The 20,787-nt window shown below is 37.1% G+C and overlaps 1 protein-coding gene across 1 annotated transcript in view; it reads right to left on the reverse strand.

The window, feature by feature from the left end:
* mdga2a (MAM domain containing glycosylphosphatidylinositol anchor 2a) overlaps nt 1-20,787 on the reverse strand; it is a 190,406-nt gene that overhangs the window by 119,331 nt on the left and 50,288 nt on the right. Inside the window, exon 2 of the mRNA XM_060866341.1 lies at nt 13,197-13,336. Coding sequence (XP_060722324.1) covers nt 13,197-13,336 — 140 coding nt within the window. The remainder of the gene's footprint in view (nt 1-13,196; nt 13,337-20,787) is intronic.

Here is a 20,787-nt window from a genome sequence, read left to right on the forward strand (position 1 = left end):
TTGCAGCTCTGAGGCACTTATGCTACCTGATACACCACTGCACCTTAATCAAAGAACAGAGGTTACTACCATTATAAAGTAAAGCTTTATTTCCATTTCCCCCACTATTTTAAGTCTTAATTTGACTGCATATTACCGTATTCAACTGTTTAAAATAAAATAACTGCAATTAACATACTTTAGGAACGCCAAATTGAAACTTGTTAAACAAAACACAGACAAATTAAAAATAGAGACAAAAACAAGGCCAAAAAAAAAAAAAGCATTTCTGGCCAAGCTGCAATTATCAGAGAATAAACACTGACTCTCACACCATTGCCTGCTATTAGTGGGAACATGGCATGGGATTTCACACATTCTTGTCATCAAGAGCCTCAGCATAACTTTGGCTGGCTGAATGTGTTTATAATGAGTGTTTGAAAAGGAGACCATCTGAAAAATTCCAAAATGGCTGTGATGGTCCAGAGAGTGAAAGAGGGAGAAAGAAAGGAGTGTTCGTTCACTGCATAGGCAGCTGCAGAGACTGACTCAACGGCTTTGTAGCCTTGTTTGCTCTTGAGCCAGCAGCACTGAGCTGTGTGAGCTCTACCCTCTGTGTCCACTAATTGCTGTCCGCTGACCCGCTGCTCTCCACTGCTTGAACCTGGCTGACAATTGAAACAGGGACGCAGGGTGTTTACCCAGAGTGCCGCAGTGTTGTTACACTATGCCCTCAAACATTCCATGTAGGGTAGTTGAAGAGAGAAAGAGAGTGAGTGAGTGAGAGAGAGAGAGAGAGAGAGAGAGAGAGAGAGAGAGAGAGAGAGAGAAAACACACAAATGGCCCTTATTCTATCTTCCTTTTCCCTTATTATATGAGTATAGATATGAGTGCCAGGGCTCACATATAAGCTGTTCTGTGCATGCTTTCTGAAATTGCTGTACACATAGAAAACAGAGCCAGTTGGATGATTAATGATTTAAAATTGCTATTTAAAAAAGCCTTGTAAGTGTGTGTGCAATGTGCCATCGTCCTATTGTGCACAGTACATATCTCAGATGGATGATAGTATCGCCGGTGGCTTTAGAGAGATGTAGGCTGTAGCCAGCATGTGAGCAGGGCATTGCTGCAGTCATGCTGAGAGGGAAATAAAGGTGCGTGGGCCAGACATACCTAACACTATTACAGCAGAAAAAATCCAGGAAGCTGGTTACAAGCCAGCTTACTTTTTTTTCCAATTCAGTTTACTTTTTAGCCCTTAGTTCTGTGTTGTCTTATGTAGCTCTGTGTCTTTATATAGCACCGTGTTCCTGGAGGAGCATTTTTTTTCATTTCACTGTTTACCGTATCAGCTATATATTATCAAAATGACAATAAAAACTAACTAAAATTGTCCATTAATAAGGTCAGAAAGTTTTGAAAATGTGAATCTGAAACTGTCTAATGAATACGCTGATCATTATAAAATGTAAATAATGATTTAATGATATAATGTGCATGTGCTCTGTGGTAAACAGCATTAGAGGTAATTGCTGAATTATTTTATAGTGAAGTAGCCCTGGTAAACAGTGTGGCTTTATTAACTAATAATTAGACAGCATTAGCTATTATATGTATATGACTAAAAATAGGTGAAAAGAAAACAAGATACAATATTATTTACATTTAAATATTGATTTATGTATATCATAAAGTTGCAAACACCAATTTTTAAAAATAGTCATTTAAACTGTCTTACTGTATCTGGATATCTAATGGCCAAGATTTTGTGAGAGGTCCCACCTCCTAAAAACATACCAGCAGGTGGATTAATAGCTCTTGGGATGGATTAAAGTTGCTCTTGGGTGTGAACGCTTGTGTGAATGTGTGCAAGTATCGAGCCCTGTGACTGACTATTGCCCTATGCAAGGTCTATTCTCACCTCATGAACAGTGTTCCCAGGAAAGACTCCAGGTCCGGCATGAACATGACCACGGTGAAGCAATTTTATGTTGTTTTCAATTGCTTTTCATGAAATATTTTTTTTAGAATTGTTCAGTCCAACAATTAGAGTTTCAGGACACTAAATAATAAGACTATACCAAACCAAAGTGTTTTTATGCATACAATAGTAAAGATCGTAACGTTGTGTTCAAATGGTGTAAGAATTTTCGTTCTTGTCAGTTACACTCAAACAGCTCTATATAGTTGAAATTACAATAAAAGCTTCTTGACTTGAGAAGACTACAGGGATTCCACTTCTGTCAGCCAAGAACAGGGATCTGTGGCTACAGTGGGTAAAGACTCAGAGTAACTATACTGTACATGGAAAAACATGAACTGTTTTAATGAATCTTGATCCTTGCTATAAAACGCAAGGTCAGAATTTGGCATCAACATGGACCCAACCTGCCGTGTGTAAACACCTTAGGATGGCGGTAGTGGTACAATAATATTTTCTTGGCAAAGATACTAATCAATACTAAACAATACTAATCAAGTATTTCAGTGCCACGGCCTTTGTATAGTTTTTGACCATTTATTTATGACTACAAAGGACACATCTTATAATGGCTACTTCCAGCATGATAATGCATTGTGTCACAAATCGCAAATCTGCTTGTTCCACAAACATGACAATGAGTTTAGTGTACTTCAGTCTTGATCTTTCCCAGTCACCAGATCGGAATTGAGCTCCTGGTTTAGAATTCTAAAAGATTCACATGAATGTGCAGCTGATGAACTTGCAGCAATGATGTGATGCAGTCATGACAACATGGACCAGAATGTCAAAAGAATGCTTTCAACACTGTGTGGAATCCATGTCAAGATGATCTGAGGTTGTTCTTAAAATAAAGTGAAAAACTTTATTTAGTATTAACTGGCTGATAAGGGTCTCTGCACTAGTGTCTGTACTCTGAATATCTTTTGATTGCATGAAGTTCAGGTGAAAATAAATACATTGTACAGACACACACACTGTGGGTGTGTGGGTTGCTGAGATCATGAGGTTCATCTGGTTTCTGAATATAGCAACCACCTTCACAGTGTTTCTTGTCAGTCTGGTCATTGGAAAAAGAGTTTAAATCTCTAAATCTAGCCACTTAAATAAACCCATTTCACCATGCTGTGATCATTTTATCTGGATATTTTAATTTTATAGCATGCTTAATGAAAGATACAGCTATGAAGAAAAAAAAAATGTAAAATTGTAAACTGATACTGTATATCCTTATGGAGCCATGTACTATTTGCAGGAAGAACAAAACCTTTCTGTGGCCAACTTGTCAAATTTGAGCCCAGCAAAACTGAGCTAGACTAGCTCCTACTGTGATTCTAATCAACACCCCTAGCTCTAACTCTATCTGTCCTCAGGAGACCCATAGTTCCTTCCTCTGACCTGCTGCTGGAGTAGTAACATGTCTTCTGATGCCTCGCTGAGCACAACAGAGGACATCTTATAAGAGTTACAGTGTAACCAGGTAATGCAAGGATCATATAATAAAACATGTGACCTGATTAAAAAAGTGTACATATATATAGCGTACAATATATAAACATTTAACATTATTATGTAAGTTATTTTCTTTAAAAAATTAAATTGTTCAATGCAATTTATCCTTCAATTTTTGGTAAAGGGTTTTATTTTATTTATTTATTTATTTTTTTCGGTGTATTGAGGAAAATTCAGTGTATTGAGGAAGGCCACAGCTTGCAGTGAAAGCTGCCACAGGCATTGGCCAAGATCCAGAAGCTCCATCTAAGAGTGACCACCCAAGGGAGTCTGGCTAATTGTGTCAGCATATTGAAATACATGAAAAGAATTAAATGCTGGTAAAAGTGCCAACCACAGCTCTATTTAGAGCACAAATGACCCATGTGCTGATCATGCTACTGATGCTATTATACACGTGTATTCAGTAAAATGGGTCTGTTCCCTCACTACACATAAGAGTGGGAGCACAGGGCAGTCTGAAGAGCTAATTCACTGAGGTTTGATGGATATAATGCATGAATCCCTACTGCATTATTCACTGGCCCAAAAACTACATCTTACCAAATCTGGTTCTATCTTTGGTAATATTCTTCAACATGGGCCTTTTTACTAGACAGGCATTAAAATGGCCCACGGTTATCTGAAGGTGACAAAGTTTGGAGATGTTTCTAAAATTGTTTCTCCATACTAGCTAGATCCATATCTAGATTTATGTTTGACCATTTATGTAGAACAAGTTCCCCAAAGGCAGGAGGTCATTTATGAGTTATGAACTGTTCTGGAAATTATTCCTGTGCCCTACTAACTACAGACCCAACTGTAAAAAGAATCATTTAAAAGTGCCAAGGCTACTAAGTGCCAAGGCTACCAAGGCTTGCAGTCATGTGCCATTTCTTTGCCATCCCACTACATTGAAAGGGCTCTGTCCTGCTGTTGTGCTGTACTGATGAACACTGTCACCATTTCAAGTGCCAGAAAAAAATGAGCAAGACTAGCTCCTACTGTGGTTCTAATCAACTCCAGGAGTGCCCTTGTGGAAGCACCGACTTACTGGTATACAGCAGTAACATGCCTTCTTCTGCCCTGCTAAACACATTAGAGAAAATCAAAAAACCTAATAACCGCAGTCTAACTTTGGAATACCTATGATTTTGAGTATGTCAGAATCATAATCCTCACTTGAGAATTTCTTTACTCAACAGACTGTACCAAGAAATACTTTGGAGATTTGGTCTTTCTTCAGATGGAGATGGCCAATTATAAATAGAAGGTACAGTATGGGCTGATCTATAATTCTGAAAGTAAATGTGTGGCTTTCATACTGACCTCAACACTGGTTGATTAATTTATTACAGTCTTGATTTACAGACATTTTAGTACACATTTTGTTTTGCTCTGTTCTACACATCACTGTTTTATTATTAATGAAACAATAACAAGCAACCTTTAAAAAAAAACACTGTGCTCTATAAAAGGTACTACCTTTTATGCTATGGACTTTGTCTATATTATAATACTGGTATTAAATTTTTGCAAATGAAAAAAAAAACAAAAACACATTACACATAATCTGTATAGAGATTCATAAATGAGAGATGGTTCACCTGCTTTGGTGCAAATGAAACTGTCAAGTTCACTGGAGAGGCAACAGCAAGACCCCCAAAAAGGGAATGGTTCTGCAGGTGGTGGCCACAGACAATTGCTCTCTCATTGATGGGTTTTATAGTACGACAGTAATGGTCTGGGAAGGAATATCTTTGGAGGGTCGCATAGATCTCCATACGCAGTACCCTTACTGCTGTTAGGTACAGGGATAAAATCCTCAGAGCCATCATTAGATCTTACATTGGTGCAGTGGGCCCAGGGTTCCACTTGGTGCATGACAATGCATGGCCTCATGTGGCCAGAGTGTATAGGAGGTTACTAGATGACGAAGGCACTGATGCCATTGTCTGGCCATAATGTTCCCCAGACCTGAATCCAACTGAGAAACTCTGGGACATTATGTAGCACCAGAGATTGTCTAGGATCTCAGTGAAGCCCTGCTCCAGGTCTGGGAGGAGATCCCTAGGACAACATCCACCATCTTGTCAGGAGCATGCCCAGACCTCGTCAAGAGTGCATACAGGCACATGGGGGCCATACACATTACTGACCTACTTAATGAGCTGCCATAATGAAATTTATTTAGGTTGGATCAGCCTTTAAAAAAAAAAAAATTAATTACTTTAATTTTTGGTTTGATTTTGAATTTAGCCCTCCACAGGACGATGTCACTTTGTTCTCAAAGTTTTAGTACATAATGATTTAATGTACAGAAGTAAAGATTTTCTTTATTTGAATATTCAAGATTAAATCTGTGATTTTAGTGATCCCTTAATTTTTTTGAGCAGTGTACACTCAGAACAATACTTTCCTGTAACATCCACACTGTTTAAAAGAATATATTTATAACAAGCTGTATTCAGATTGCAAAGCAACATTCCATGTTTGTTCAGAAATTAATGAAAAAGCACAGTAGTGCAGCTGTTCTCTATGACGTGACTGACTCATGCACTGATCCTTTTTGATTAAACAATGGAACTCATTTTGCCTGCTCATGGCATGTGGGGAGCAAAACATATTTTTTTTCTATGTATTAAAATAAAGGGGGCACGGTGGCTTAGTGGTTAGCACGTTCGCCTCACACCTCCAGGGTCGGGGTTCGATTCCCGCCTCCACCTTGTGTGTGTGGAGTCTGTATGTTCTCCCCGTGCCTCGGGGGTTTCCTCCGGGTACTCCGGTTTCCTCCCCCGGTCCAAAGACATGCATGGTAGGTTGATTGGCATCTCTGGAAAAAATTGTCCGTAGTGTGTGATTGCGTGAGTGAATGAGAGTGTGTGTGTGTGTGTGTGTGCCCTGCGATGGGTTGGCACTCCGTCCAGGGTGTATCCTGCCTTGATGCCCGATGACACCTGAGATAGGCACAGGCTCCCCGTGACCCGAGGTAGTTCGGATAAGCGGTAGAAGATGAATGAATGAATGAATGAATGTATTAAAATAAAACCCAGCATTTATTTTTACTGCAGTACTCATTCAATATTGGAGTGGTGTCCTGAACCGGAAAAAGGTTGTTTCTTTATGCATGTTCAAAAAGAATTGGATTCAAAAGACAATCTAAATGCTTAAAAGAATAATGTTTCATTTTCATATTTAGTGAACAGAGAACAAATACCTAAAATATCCAACTCATACAATTCATTCAATACACCATGGATAGGACACCAGTCCAATATAGGGCACCGTGAACAAACACACACAGAGCAAACATGACAGTGTGTGATAATATAAGTCTAAATTAAATATAGTCAGATGTATTTACTATTTATTATTATAAAATATGTATTTTAACTTCTTATATTAAGTATAATAAATACACATAAAATTATTTATTTTTCATGGCATCATTTACTTTTAAAGCTTTAATGGCAGATCATTTCTAGAAATTATTGCTTAAAATTACCTAAATAATCTGACTATATATTATAGATAATAGATAATAGTCTTAGAATTGGTTTCTTGTAATCTTTTAATAGGAGATCAATATGATTATATTCAAGATATTTCAGCTTGCTGTCATTTTGAGTAGTACACACAGACACACACACACCAATCCACCTACTGGCATGATTTTGTAAGGAAATCAGAGATCCCTCTAGATAACCCACGTAAAACACATAAACCTCTGTACAGACAGTAACCTGAGCTCAGCACTGAACTGGGAATCCTGGAGCTTTGAGCCAGCAATGTTACACAATTCATGCAGCCCTTGTGAAATTAGACAGTCATTGCATGGCCTTGCTATCCATTGCTACTGTCAATTAAAAAAGCAGCCTGCATGCACTGGAAATATGTGCCAGAATGCCATTTTGTTTTAGGAAAACTAGAGAGAAACTTCTGATTTCTGAAGACCATTGACAAAATTTGAAATGAGGACTTCAACACAAACAGCTCAGTGTGTATATGTGTTAAAATAGCAAGTGAAGTGGCACCCATGAATAGAGACTAATGAAAACAACATTGCAATCCCATTAAGCCAAAAACATAACAAGGCTGGCAAAACATGTTAACATGAATTCGCACTTCTTCTAAATGACAAGCCACAAACACAATGTATGATACAGTATATGAAATATATCTTTTTGCCAATAAACGGTGCCTCCCAGTGGAACACCAAGATGTGATCAGTATCACTTCCTAACTGCATTGCTGGTATTGCAGTGAAGAGCCAGAAGCATCTTCTTCTTGCTAATATATCTTCATAATTTGGTTTCCTAAAAAAAAATACTCTTGATCCCACCTACAACCCCTTCTTCAACTTGTAATTAACAGTAGAGATATAAAAACAATAAGCCACCACCATGTGGACTGGAGGAGATAAATCATGTCAAAAATGAAAACAGTGTAGCATCGAAACTAATTCAAAAGGTTTCATCTTTTTTAAATGAAATATGAGTCGATATCTTTAATGCACAAGAAACCAGGGTAAGTGTGTACAAATGAATGGGGTGTATGTTAATTAAAGGCATATTAAATATTAATTAAGGTAAATGGGCAGAGTCAATTCCCAAGACATCATCAGGTCTCATTTCATTTATCTAATCCAACCAATTAAGCTCTGTAGAAAAACAGCCTGTTGGTCAAGTTTGAAAAAGCTTTTTCTCCTGTCTGAACATGCTCTAAATGAATGCATATTTGAGACAGCAGTGTTTGTTTAAAGTTCACTCAGGAATACAGAGTCCACCCAGGGTTGTGGTGTTGGAGTGACGCAGGTTTGCTCCTTGATGCTTGAATGCTGAATGCTTGTTAGAGCAAAAGAAAAGAAATTTGTTTGCAAGATTCAATAAAATGCTATACAGCGTTAATCCGTGTACTGAGGAGTGCAGTTGAATTAGGTCATTTTTCAGATGTTTATTATGATGTTTTGTACCAACACAATATTCACATGATGATACACATTGTGAACTATATATATATCTAATAATAATCTTGAATTTTTTTTATTATATTCATTCTTTATATTATTCCTTATGTTTACCTTCTGCTCTATGTTTATGTTCTGTAAAGCTGCTTTGAGACAATGTCTATTGTAAAAAGCGCTATACAAATAAACATGAATTGAATTGAATGATACAGTCAATAATTTACACTTAAACAACTGTAAAAATATATTGAATTTATATTTAATTAATATTTCTATTATTTTTAAAATAATACGCTGCTATGTTCAAATGCTATGTTAATAACTACAAATATTTTGAAGAAGGATTCTGAAACAAGTTCATTTAATATTAATCTTTAAATTAGATTAATGTTTTTAAACAAATAGAAGGCTATTTCCTTATTTTTGACTCAATTAACCCAAGCTTAAAAGAATCTTATTCTATTGGAAGCTAATATAATTTTGCTTACTTTGAATCATTATTTCTAGAAAGAAGCAAAATTATCTGCAATTTTAAGCTTCTAATTAGCCATTATGTCAAGAAATAGGCTTAATGATCTTATCCTTGTTATAATCTCATAATGAAGAAATCATTGAAAAAAATAATGTTCCTTTGTTCATTACGTCTTTCTTTACTAAGATACATTTGCTGCATGCATTTTTTTCCTGAAAATATTTATATATCAATATTCTTGACTAGGGTTAATATAAGCAAATTGAAATGAATGAATTAGCATCACAAAAAAGTCAAGTATTTTTAGTCTCCAGAAACACCACTGTGTTTAAATTTCTATTTTTTTTTTTCTCAAAGGTTAAATTTACTTTCATCTGACCACAACACAGGGTCAGATGCTGGTGTCTAATAGGTGCCTTTCAAACTTGACAACCAAAAACAACTTGATTAGCTAGATCCATTAGCTACTGAGCCTATTGGTTGATCAAATGAGACCAAATGATTGAAAATTTGAAGAAAAGCATTAATATAGATGGGTTTTAACAGTCTCAGTCTCAGATTTGAACCTGTGGTCAGAAGTGAAGAGGGAGTCTGTATGCACAACCTCAGTAATAAATGAGCTAACAGAGTTGTGTCTGAGCAATTGTCCCAACTCTTTTATAGACATGAGGATCATGAGGATCATGTCTATAAGATAGTTTTACCCTAAAATTACCCCGCATATACATTTACACTCAAAAAATGCCCTTCATTTTATATATACATTTTTATTGAAAAAAAAAAACAATTATAGATTTTTATTTGTAAAGCAATAGCACTATCTTTATTAGGATTTGATTCTGTTGAGTATCCATCAGACATGTCTCTGTAAATGAGCTACTACAGAAACAATGATGTTTTTGGAACCAGCACATTTATATCAACCTATATTCCATGCTACATCAGGAACTACCATCTGAGCTGTGTGTTTATTTAAGATTGGTTTGTGCTGGTTTGTGTAATATACTGCCATAATGCCTCTAATGTGTCTTTCATTGCAGTGAGGACCAGTAATAAAAATAGAAGCACACATGCATGATTCAGGCACTTCAACACAAGACAGAGCTCTGCAGCTTGTGTGATTAGTCACCTGCAGCACCGTTCAGTAGAGGGCAAAAAGAAATAGTAGCATGTGTTATAGCTGTATGATATTGTTGTGATACAGGACAAAGGCAAGCGAGGATCCAAATGCAGTCTATAGTTTAATTATCCAAAACACAAGAAACAGACAAACAGGCAGACAGAACAAGGCAGAACACCGAGCTAACAGGGACATATAAACAAACTTCCAACATGTACAGTAATAACGACCAACACCAGGGAAGTGGACAAACAGAGTATATATAGCTGACAGGAACCAATGACAAAGCAGAGACAATCAGGGACAAAGACAACACACCTGAGGAGATGAATGAGTTCAATCAGTGTCCGTGGGAACAAACGAGTGGGCGGAGCAAACAATTAACAACATGGAAAGACAGCAGACAGAAACGGGGCAAAAACACACAGACTCATCACAGATATATAATTATTTATGTTTAATATATACAGCAGGTAAAATAAGTATTGAACACGTCACCATTTTTCTCAGTAAATTTATTTCTAAAGGTGCTATTGACATGAAAATTTCACCAGATGTTGGTAACAACCCATTCAATCCACACATGCAAAGAAATCCAACCATAGATGTCTGTAAATTAAGTTGTTTAATAATGTTAAATGACACAGGGAAAAAAGTATTGAACACGCTTACTGAAACATATTTAATACTTGACAGCTTCAAGACACCTCCTGTATGGAGAAACAAGTTGCATGCATTGCTGAGGTGTGATTTTGGCCCATTCTTCCACACAGTCAGTCTTCAAATCTTGAAGGTTCCATGGGCCTCTTCTATAAACTCTGATCTTTAGTTCTTTCCATAGATTTTCAATGGGATTCAAGTCAGGTGATTGGCTGGGCCATTCTAGCAGCTTTATTTTCTCTCTCTTAAACCAGTTGAGTGTTTCCTTGGCTGTGTGTTTGGGATCATTGTCTTGCTGAAATGTCCACCCTCATTTCATCGTCATCATCCTGGTAGATGGCAGCAGATTTTAATCAAGAATGTCTCTGTATGCTGAAAAACAGCCCCACACCATGATGTTCCCACCTCCAGACTTTACTGTTGGTATGGTGTTTTTGGGGTGATGTGCAGTGCCATTTCTCCTCCAAACATGGTGTGTATTATGGCATCCAATGAGTTCAATTTTGGTCTCATCTGACCAGACTATATTCTCCCAGTATTTCACAGGCTTGTCCAAGTGTTGTGCAGCAAACTTTAAACGAGCTTCAGCATGTCTTTTCTTCAGCAGTGGAGTCTTGCGTGGTGAGGGTGCATACAGGCCATGGCGGTTGAGCGCATTTCTTATTGATTTCTTTGAAACAACTGTACCTGCTGATTCCAAGTATTTCTGAAGCTGTCCACAAGTGATCCTTGGCTCTTTTACAGCACGTCTGATAATTCTTTTCACTCCTCTGTCATAAATCTTGCGAGGAGCACCTGGTCGTGGCCTGTTTATGGTGAAATGATGTTCTTTCCACTTATGGATTATGGCCCCAACAGTGCTCATTGGAACATTCAAAAGTTTTAAATCCTTCTGTAACCAATGCCATCAGAATGTTTTGCAACAATAAGGTTGCGAAGGTCTTGAGAGAGTTCTTTGCTTTTACCCATCATGAGATGTTTCTTGTGTGATACCTTGGTAATGAGACCCTTTTGTAGGCCATCAGTTTGGACAGAACCAGCTGATATTAATTTGCATTGACAAGGGGCAGGATTGCTTTCTAATTACTGATTGTCTTGGCTTTCCATGCCTTTTTGCACCTCCCTTTCTTCATGTGTTCAATACTTTTTCCCTGTGTCATTTAACATTATTAAACATAACTTAATTTACAGACATCTATGGTTTGATTTCTTTGCATGTGTGGATTGAATGGGTTGTTACCAACATCTGGTGAAAATTTCATGTCAATAACACCTTTAGAAATAAATTTACTGAGAAAAATGGTGACGTGTTCAATACTTATTTGACCCGCTGTAAGTATACATATACATTACCGTATATACATGTAGTCTTCTACACACATACACTTTTCACAGGGAATCTGTAGCCTTGGGGCACAAGATTGGGTGGGGTGTCATACCATTGCTGGGCACAATTGTAAATACACACACACTCTTTCACACTACGGTAAGTTTAGAGATGCAAATCAGCCTACATAGATAGGGGGAAGAAACCAGAGTACCTAGAGGAAAGCCCTGAAGCACAGGGAGAAGATGTAAACTTTACACATGCAGGACAGAGAAGGGAATCAAACCCCCAACCCCAAAGGTGTGGCAAATGGGCCAACCACTAAGTCACTGTTCCCCCATATATATATATATATATACATATATATATATATATATATATATATATATATATATATATATATATATATATATGTATATATATATATATATATATATATATATATACCAGATAGATAGATAGATAGATAGATAGACAGACAAATAGATAGATAGAGAGATAGAGAGATAGATAGATAGATAGATAGATAGATAGATAGATAGATAGATGTGTGTGTGTATTTAATATTTAAATTAGTAAGCAACAACATGATCTGTAAAGACTGTTCCCTCTAACAATGATGTATACCTGTCAACTAGGCTACAGAGGAAGAAACTCTTCTGCTTGACTTAGCTCCAGCAAATGGATTTATTCTGGGTTAGTGGTGTTTATCCGGTTCGTTTTGTGGACACGGTCAACTGGGAAATATGTGAGGAGCCAACCCATTGCACCAGAATGGATTAGAGAATAGAGCTGTTTCTCCCAGCAGCACTCCACATCCCCTGTGGAAACTCAGGAGATGATGAGTACTACGACTATGCCTGGCACATTTAAAACATTCATAAATTAAACTGACACCTCCATTTACCTTAAAGTTTTAATTGCTCCAATTTGGCAATGGGTGGAGATGTGGAAGGGGACAGCTGGGGAAGATTGAGTGCAGATTTACATCCAGAGATTGATTTTGCAGAGCAGAACAGTAAAGACCCTCTAGCACTTGGGTATGTGTTTAGTGTTTTGGAAATGGGGACAAGACAGATACTGTGAGCTGTTTGAGATAAAATATCAAAATATTGCAGACATTACATCCAGAGGGACAGTAACAATTAGAATATCACTAAAGAAAGATGATATGTGTCTGATGAGTAAAGGGGGTTCACCTGTGGCCTCGGGTGTCCAGTCACCAGGCACGTGAGCTCCAGGGTCTCACCCTCCCGGATAGTGTACACTCTCTCTGTGTAGCGCTCCTCCTCCACGTTACATGCATGGCCTGAGTGCACGATCCGGACAGTAGGGGGTGCTAATTACAAAACACAAGCAAAGGGCAAAATGTCAGTAGCGAAATTCCATAAAAATAAAAAAGAGAAATACACAGTAGAGTTAAGCCTGTATGGTTATTACTGGTAAAAGTGTGAGATAGCAAAACAACCACTATAAGCACACATAAGGACACTCAAACCTAATTGAGGCTTATTTTACTCTGATAAATGTCTGAAATTAAATAATCTGGGTTTGTTTGCTATTTTGTAACTTCAACCTGTGTACATACTGTATATTCAGTGCTACTCAAGCCTGTCCTGCAGAAGGAGCCCTTAAAGGTTCTATATAAACAGCATATGTAAGATTTCTATAATCAGATTCTAGATAAAGCCTTCAACAGCATGTATACTTTTCAGAAACATATTCAAGTACACTGTTTTTTTTCTAGTGTACTTGAATATGTTTCTGAAACGTAGACAAGCTAACTGAACCAGCTTAATTCACATGCTAACATCAGTTGATTATATTAAGTTATATTAACACAGTGTTTGTTCCTCCAATATGATCTCAGCATGTATTTTCAGTCCCGAACAAAATCGGACACCAAGCTCACACCTAAGCTGAGAATCATATCCTATCAGTGGTACCATCCTGATGTGATTTCAAAATGTAAACAGTTTACATAAAAAATACATAAATTGATCACGCTTACGCTCCATAATTTAACTGAGAAATTTTCTGGCAAGTCATTTTTGCTTTTAATTTAATTTTTACATTCAAATTAGAATGTTTAAATTAAGCTTAGTGTAAGCCATGAAATCACAGTTTGTTGAGAAACTTAATATTTCTGTGAAACTATATGTACTAGTAAGAAAGTAAGAACCAGCAGTTTCAAGCAAATCCTTAAAGAACCATTAAAAGAAGGTTCTTTCAAAACCAAGGATAACGTTAAAAAAGCATGATTATAACCATTCTTAGATATATGCTGCTATAATATGTAAAAAGAATAAAAAATGAAACTCTTTTCACTGTATTATGCTAATACTAACAGTGCTTTCACATCATGCTGAAATTACAGTAATTACAAGATGACAACTTAAAGCTGTTAATCTCCTTAGACACAGAAATGAGTTTCTATGGAAACCCAAACACCAGGCTTGTCTTATGGATAGAAGCCTAGACAACAATGTGCTATTTTTTATAGGGTTAATACTAGGAAATCATAATTCATGTCTGACACATACAGTTCAAGACCTTATGCACCTAGCTGTCTTCATCTGTGAAAGCCTCGAGCCATTTTTCATGTCAAGTCAGACATATCAGAAAATTCAGTGGCCCCATTCTGATAATTATGAGTTTAACAAAAATGTTAGAAATGTATACAAATCAGTAGCTTGTAAGCACTGTAATTCCAACATAACACAAACACGCTCTTGTCTTCAGATGATACTGAAAGATAACTGTAGAACTGCACTTGGCTTGTTTTCATCCTTAAATATGAAAGACAAAGTTCATGAATATGTAGTAAACATAATTTTACTTCATTTGCACACTGCCTTGTCATGAAATTTCATGGTAATGAATGAAACTGAGAAAAAACTAAAACAAGAAAACATATGCGCAGTGCAGAGAAAAATAAGCTGAACATAAAGTAGATCAAATTCAGAAACAATAAAGACCTGTGATGGATGATAAACAGTCATATTGTGGAACTTAATTATAAAATAATTAATTAGTTAAAGCAGAGGTTCACCAAAGAAATGCTTTACAGTCAAGTCATTGTACAAAAAAATGGACCCCATAATACAAACTTTTTTTTTAATTTTCAGTATGTTATTAACAGTGATGGTCGTTATGATGACAATGACTATGACAATGAAAATGACACATAGACGACAACAATGATGGCAATGACAATAGTGATAATTATCATGATCAAAATGTTAACAACAAGGATTGTAATCATGACAATGATCAGATGATTTTGAGGACAATCGAAAGAGATCTGGATTTGGACTTTATTAAGCTAGAGAGACAGATATGTAGAACAACAGCATGGTATCCCTCCATCACTTTGCCTGTCTGTCAGCTCATTAATTCAGAAAATCTCCAGGAGATGATTAGGGCTTGCTTGAGGTGTGAGAGAGAAACAGGCTGCCTCATGCTCAGGTATAAAAAGTGCTTGATGTGAGATCCATACCGAAGCCTCTTTACACATTCTTTCCGCTGCTGCTAATAAGAGGAACATGATCTTCCCCTTAGGTCTGACGAAGCCGTATGCGTCTTTAGTACAAAGTGACTATCGTACCTCTTAACACCTTTCGTTCTGTTTCCATTCCACGGCTGACTGAATGGAACGCTGCTTTGTTGGTTCACTTCGTTATTGCTACTTCTACAAACAAATAAAATATGAACTTATCCTAACTAACCAGTTCCCCGGGGATGAGGTTCTGCTATGCTTTCTGTGTATCGCACACTTGTATTATCATTTTTCTATTCTAAAGAGCATATAGCATTTAGAAAGAACTCTCGAGTAACGAGCTTCCTGAAGCACACACATAAAATAAAAAAAGATTCTGGGGATTCATATGAAGTCAAAAACATTTTACTGCACTAACCTTCTTAATATTAGTCTCAAGATGATGGCAAATCTGTCTGGGCAGATTGCAAAGCTGCTCGTTATTAATAATCTTTATATGAACCAATACAGGTTTTAGCATTCTCTTGTTTCACTTTATGGTTACGAGCACTCACTAGCCAATACCCTAGTAACCATTGCTATCACCTTAGCTAACTCTATTACTCAAAATTACAAAAAAGTTAGCTAATGTTACTACCTAATTTACCCCATCTGTCAGGGGAGGCTGGTTTGGACCAAAATGCAGCATGCAGACAGAAGTTCAAATTAAAAGTCTATAGTTAATATGAAAGGGCAGATTGAGTAGCAAGAGGCAGGCAGACAACATTTACGGCATTTAGCAGACGCCCTTAACCAGCGCGACTTACATTTTTATCTCACTAAGCAATTGAGGGTTAAGGGCCTTGCTCAGGGGCCCAGCAGTGGCAGCTTGGTGGACGTAGGAATTGAACTCACAACCTTCCGATTGGAATCCCGACACCTTAACCACTAGGCTTCCACATCCCAGCCCCATCCCAGACAACACAACAGTAGTCACAGACAGTAATCCAGCAGCAGGCATAAATCAAAGTCAAACAGTCTAATAACTGTAACCAACAGGCAAACACAGTAACACAGGGCAGGCAGAAATCAAGGTCAAATAACAGTCCAATAATCCAAACCGACTGGAAAACAAAGCAATGCAAAGCAGGCAAAAATCCAGTTCAGAACACAGTCCTATAATCTCTAACCATCAGGTAAACGAACGACATAACTAGGTACTTGTAGTGGCCTGTGGGGGTGTTGAATGCCATCCTGCATTCGTCCCCCTCCCAGAGGAGCACAGGGTTGTAGGCATTGTGCAGGTCCAACTTGGAGAAGATGGTGGCTGCGTGGAGAAGTTTGAAAATGGAAGAAATAAAAGGCAAAGTTTACGAATTCTTGATGGTAATCTATTCAGCCTCTTGACTCCTTTATGGTCAATGCAAGGATGGAGGGTCTTGTCCTTCTTTTGTACAAAGAAGACGGCCCCTGACAGGAGAGGATGATGGGCAGAAGATTCCCGGCAGTGAGGGATTCTTATATGTAGCTGGTCACCTCTTCCATTTTCGGGCCTTGAAGAGGTATGGTTCCAGGCAGAAGGTCAATGGCACAGTCATATGGCCCATAAGGAGGCCGGAAAGAAGCTCTGGCTTTGTTGAAGACCTTCCCAAGTCATGGTAGATCAAGAGAACAGAGCTTAGGATAATAGGAGATCTGTTGGGGGCTGGAACTGGTGTGAAAGGTGTGGGGGTAAGGCAGTGGGTTCTTCAGTCATGTACTCAATCGCTGGTCCAGTCTATGTGAGGGCTGTGCTTCTTGAGCCAGAGCGTGGGGGGACGGGATGACCAAGAAGCTGGCAAGCTAGTTCCTCATCCATGTTCTATAAATAGCTGAGTGTTAAACCAAGTGTCAGAGCAGTAAATTAGTGTGTCTGTCTTCAGGAAATCACATGATCACAAACTGATGGATGTCCCAGTGACAACTTTTACCTTCCCAGATTTTTAGCCTTTGTGTATTTAACAATAAGTACTCAGACAGTATTTCCAGGTGTGGGTTACTTTCAGCTAAGGTACTTATGATGAATACAATGAAAGGCATTTACTTTTCTCCTGCCGGTATAGACGATATACATGGACACTTCTATACTTTACATAAAGTAATAAAATCAGTGTGTTCTTTGAGTGTATTATTTATACTATAGCATGACTGAACGCTCAACTCAGAAGGTGTGCAATTATTTTCTAGAATGACATGGCTCTGCTAGCAGTTCTAGCTGGAACATGTCATTTGGATTGACAGACAACTGCAATTGTTATAAACAGTTTACACTCAACTCTCCATCACAGTTCGGTACAATAGACTTAAAGTTAATAATGCTCATACTCAAGTTCAAACATGGCATTATGTGACTAGAAAAAGAAATTAATAATCTCCCTATCCAGTGTCACACGGATGAGAATATGTTCCTTTTTAAATCTTGTTACTCTCAAGGTTTTTTCCTCATGTTTTCTCATATAGTTTTTCCTTGCCATAGCTGCCCTGGCTTGCTTATTAAGATACATTTCTAAATGTAATTGAAATTTTATATCCAGATTTCTGTAAAACTGCTTTGTCCATTGGGAAAAAGAACAATAGGAATAAAAATATCATGAAATTGAGTGTAAAAGGTTTATATTAACGGCAAAGTTCTAATGTTATCATTCCTATAATAACAGATCGGTTACAATGACTTATACTGAGGATGCTGAACAAAATCTAAACCTAAGAATTATATTTAAAAAAATAAATAATAATAATAATAATAAATAAAATACAAATAAAAAAGTGTTTATTAAACTTTGCAAAGGAAAAAGGCATAACCAATGAAATTGTGACAATATTTATATATATATTTTTATGAAGGAATATTTATGGAGTTGTCAACTGTTTCCAATGTTTATACTATAGCATGGCCAAACTGTCTTTGTGCCACAATAAACTCTCTCTCTCTGACTTTACCCTGGCTCTTAGCATGACTCTCTTTCTTCTTGTGGAACTGCACTAATTGCAATCATCCAGTAGGATTTAATAAGTTGTTCATAAATAAATTAAAGCATGTAACCTAGCAAGTCATGTTGTCAGTTCCCTCATCAGACAAGCAAGATAAGTAGAATACAATACTGTCATGCCAATGCTGGAATCGGCATCCAACTGCACTTTCTAGAACATGCAGTCTACCAACATGGTCACCAAAGACATCTCCATTCTTGAATGTTCTAACTCACCTGATTACTAATCACAGATACTTGGATTACAGTAGTGATCCTATTCGATCTGCAGTATGCACACCAATCATTACCTATGTTTTTAAAGCGTCTGAACAGGTTTCTGAATCTAGTTCTGTATTCTTGTTCCTGAATGTTTTTCCTTTTCATGATGTTTGTACATCACCTTCTTTCATGCAGTTTTCTTCACCTTCTCCACTCGTGTATTGAAACTGGTTGAAGGCTTTCTAAATAAAGTAGTTTTGTACCTGTATTTGCATGCTGACTGACATATAGATCTATAAAAGTCTGTAGAAACACTTCCGTTTGTCAATGAACTGCTTTCAGGTAAATAATTTACACAAAAGTTGGAGTTTGACTGCAAAGGAGAATCTGCTACTGAACCCACGATCGTTCATGTTCAGAAAACTAAAGTCACTAAAGACTAAAGTCAGTTCTGTCTTTTTATATACGCTGATCGGATATGCTGCAGAAATTTTTTTAAGTGCTCACTGCATCTACTGAAATACCTTGCCACCAGTTACCAAGCCCTGCACTAGAGTATTCTCCATTTTCATCATGGTGATGGTGAAACTCTGTCAGAAACTGATGTTAAGTACTGTATACTTTCCTGCATCTCTAAGACATCTCGGGTACACATAATGCATCTGACTTATTTTCTTGTGCTCAAACCCACGCTGGCATTTCCTGATGCAATTGGAAAGTTGTGTCTCTATAGTTTGAAGCATAAAATGGAGTTGAAGAGGTCAATAGAAAATAGGTTACTAATTTCTGCTACATTTTCACACACTTTGTTACTTGGCAATGAGAAAAAATCATCTAAAGCACACAGTGTTGATCCAACGTAGCATAGTTAATAATGGATAATATTTTGTTTTTCTATTTTTAATTTTATGAGATGCAAGCAAACACTACATTACATACCACTTAAAGCTGCCTGAACACCGTAGTCTTGCACACAGGGCATACACATAGAGCGTTATTTTTGTAATCTTGGAATTCTGTGGTCTTTATAAAAATATTTGGTTTTATGCCATTTGTCAATTCTAATCAAACCGTTTCTTCAAAGCATTATAAGCCAAACAACTGCATTTTACTTACAAACAAGGAAAAGTGTTGCCTCTGTGTAGTAGATCCCATCCTTTAAAGAGCCAAAGACACCATGAATCTAAAAAGGAGTTGTTTGAGCCTCATTGAGGCTCGATGTTTGCTCTTGTCTCAATTCACTCTTTAGCATTTCAAGTAAAAGCTGTCAGTTTATTTAGCCATATACATGTTTGGTGGCTTTATTTTTTTTTTCAGTACAGCTATAGGATTAGGCATCTGTTTTAACAACATCGCCCGTTCACTATAGAGAAACCTGTAGAGACCAGAGCCACTAACACAAGTGCACTACACTGTTATGAATAGGAGGTGTGCTGTGAAGTTCACAAATTATAATTAGCATAATTATTTGAAGTCAAACTGAGGTCTTAAATGGTTATAAATCAACAAGAATTATTAGATAAAAATTAGGCTTTGTCACAAAAACACAAAGAAACTTTGATATGTTTAACCCAGTTGATTAATTTGCTTTTTTTTGCTATACATTCTTCATCCTTTAAAAATGGACAAGGATGAATATATACAATAATTGGAATGATAATATCATATTAGCAACCAAAGGCTTTTTAGTATGTGAAATAAAGTCAGAAGTAATTGCAGGCTACAAGGGTCATCAGTCATATTACAAATGCTCACTTTGTTATTTGTTATTCACATACAGATAAATGCCGTATACTGCAATTACAAAAAAGAAGTTAGAGCCAAGGCAATTCATAAGCATTATGAAGAGACAATGGAGACAGCAGAGCCGTGAAAATCAAAGAAAAATGCAATCAACCGAGTGTGACTGAAAGACATACAAACAAAAAAAAAAAATGAACACGAAGAAAGGCTTTAGGAATTAAATGTTTACTGCAGGGTACAGACTTTCTCTGAGGTCTAGGCATAGCCATTTATCTGATAAGGTACTCTAAGGTACGCACTCGTTTTCCTCAAAGTAAACGAGACAGATCACTTAAAATG

Source organism: Tachysurus vachellii, chromosome 3 (assembly GCF_030014155.1).
Source record: "Tachysurus vachellii isolate PV-2020 chromosome 3, HZAU_Pvac_v1, whole genome shotgun sequence".
Lineage (NCBI taxonomy): Eukaryota > Metazoa > Chordata > Actinopteri > Siluriformes > Bagridae > Tachysurus > Tachysurus vachellii.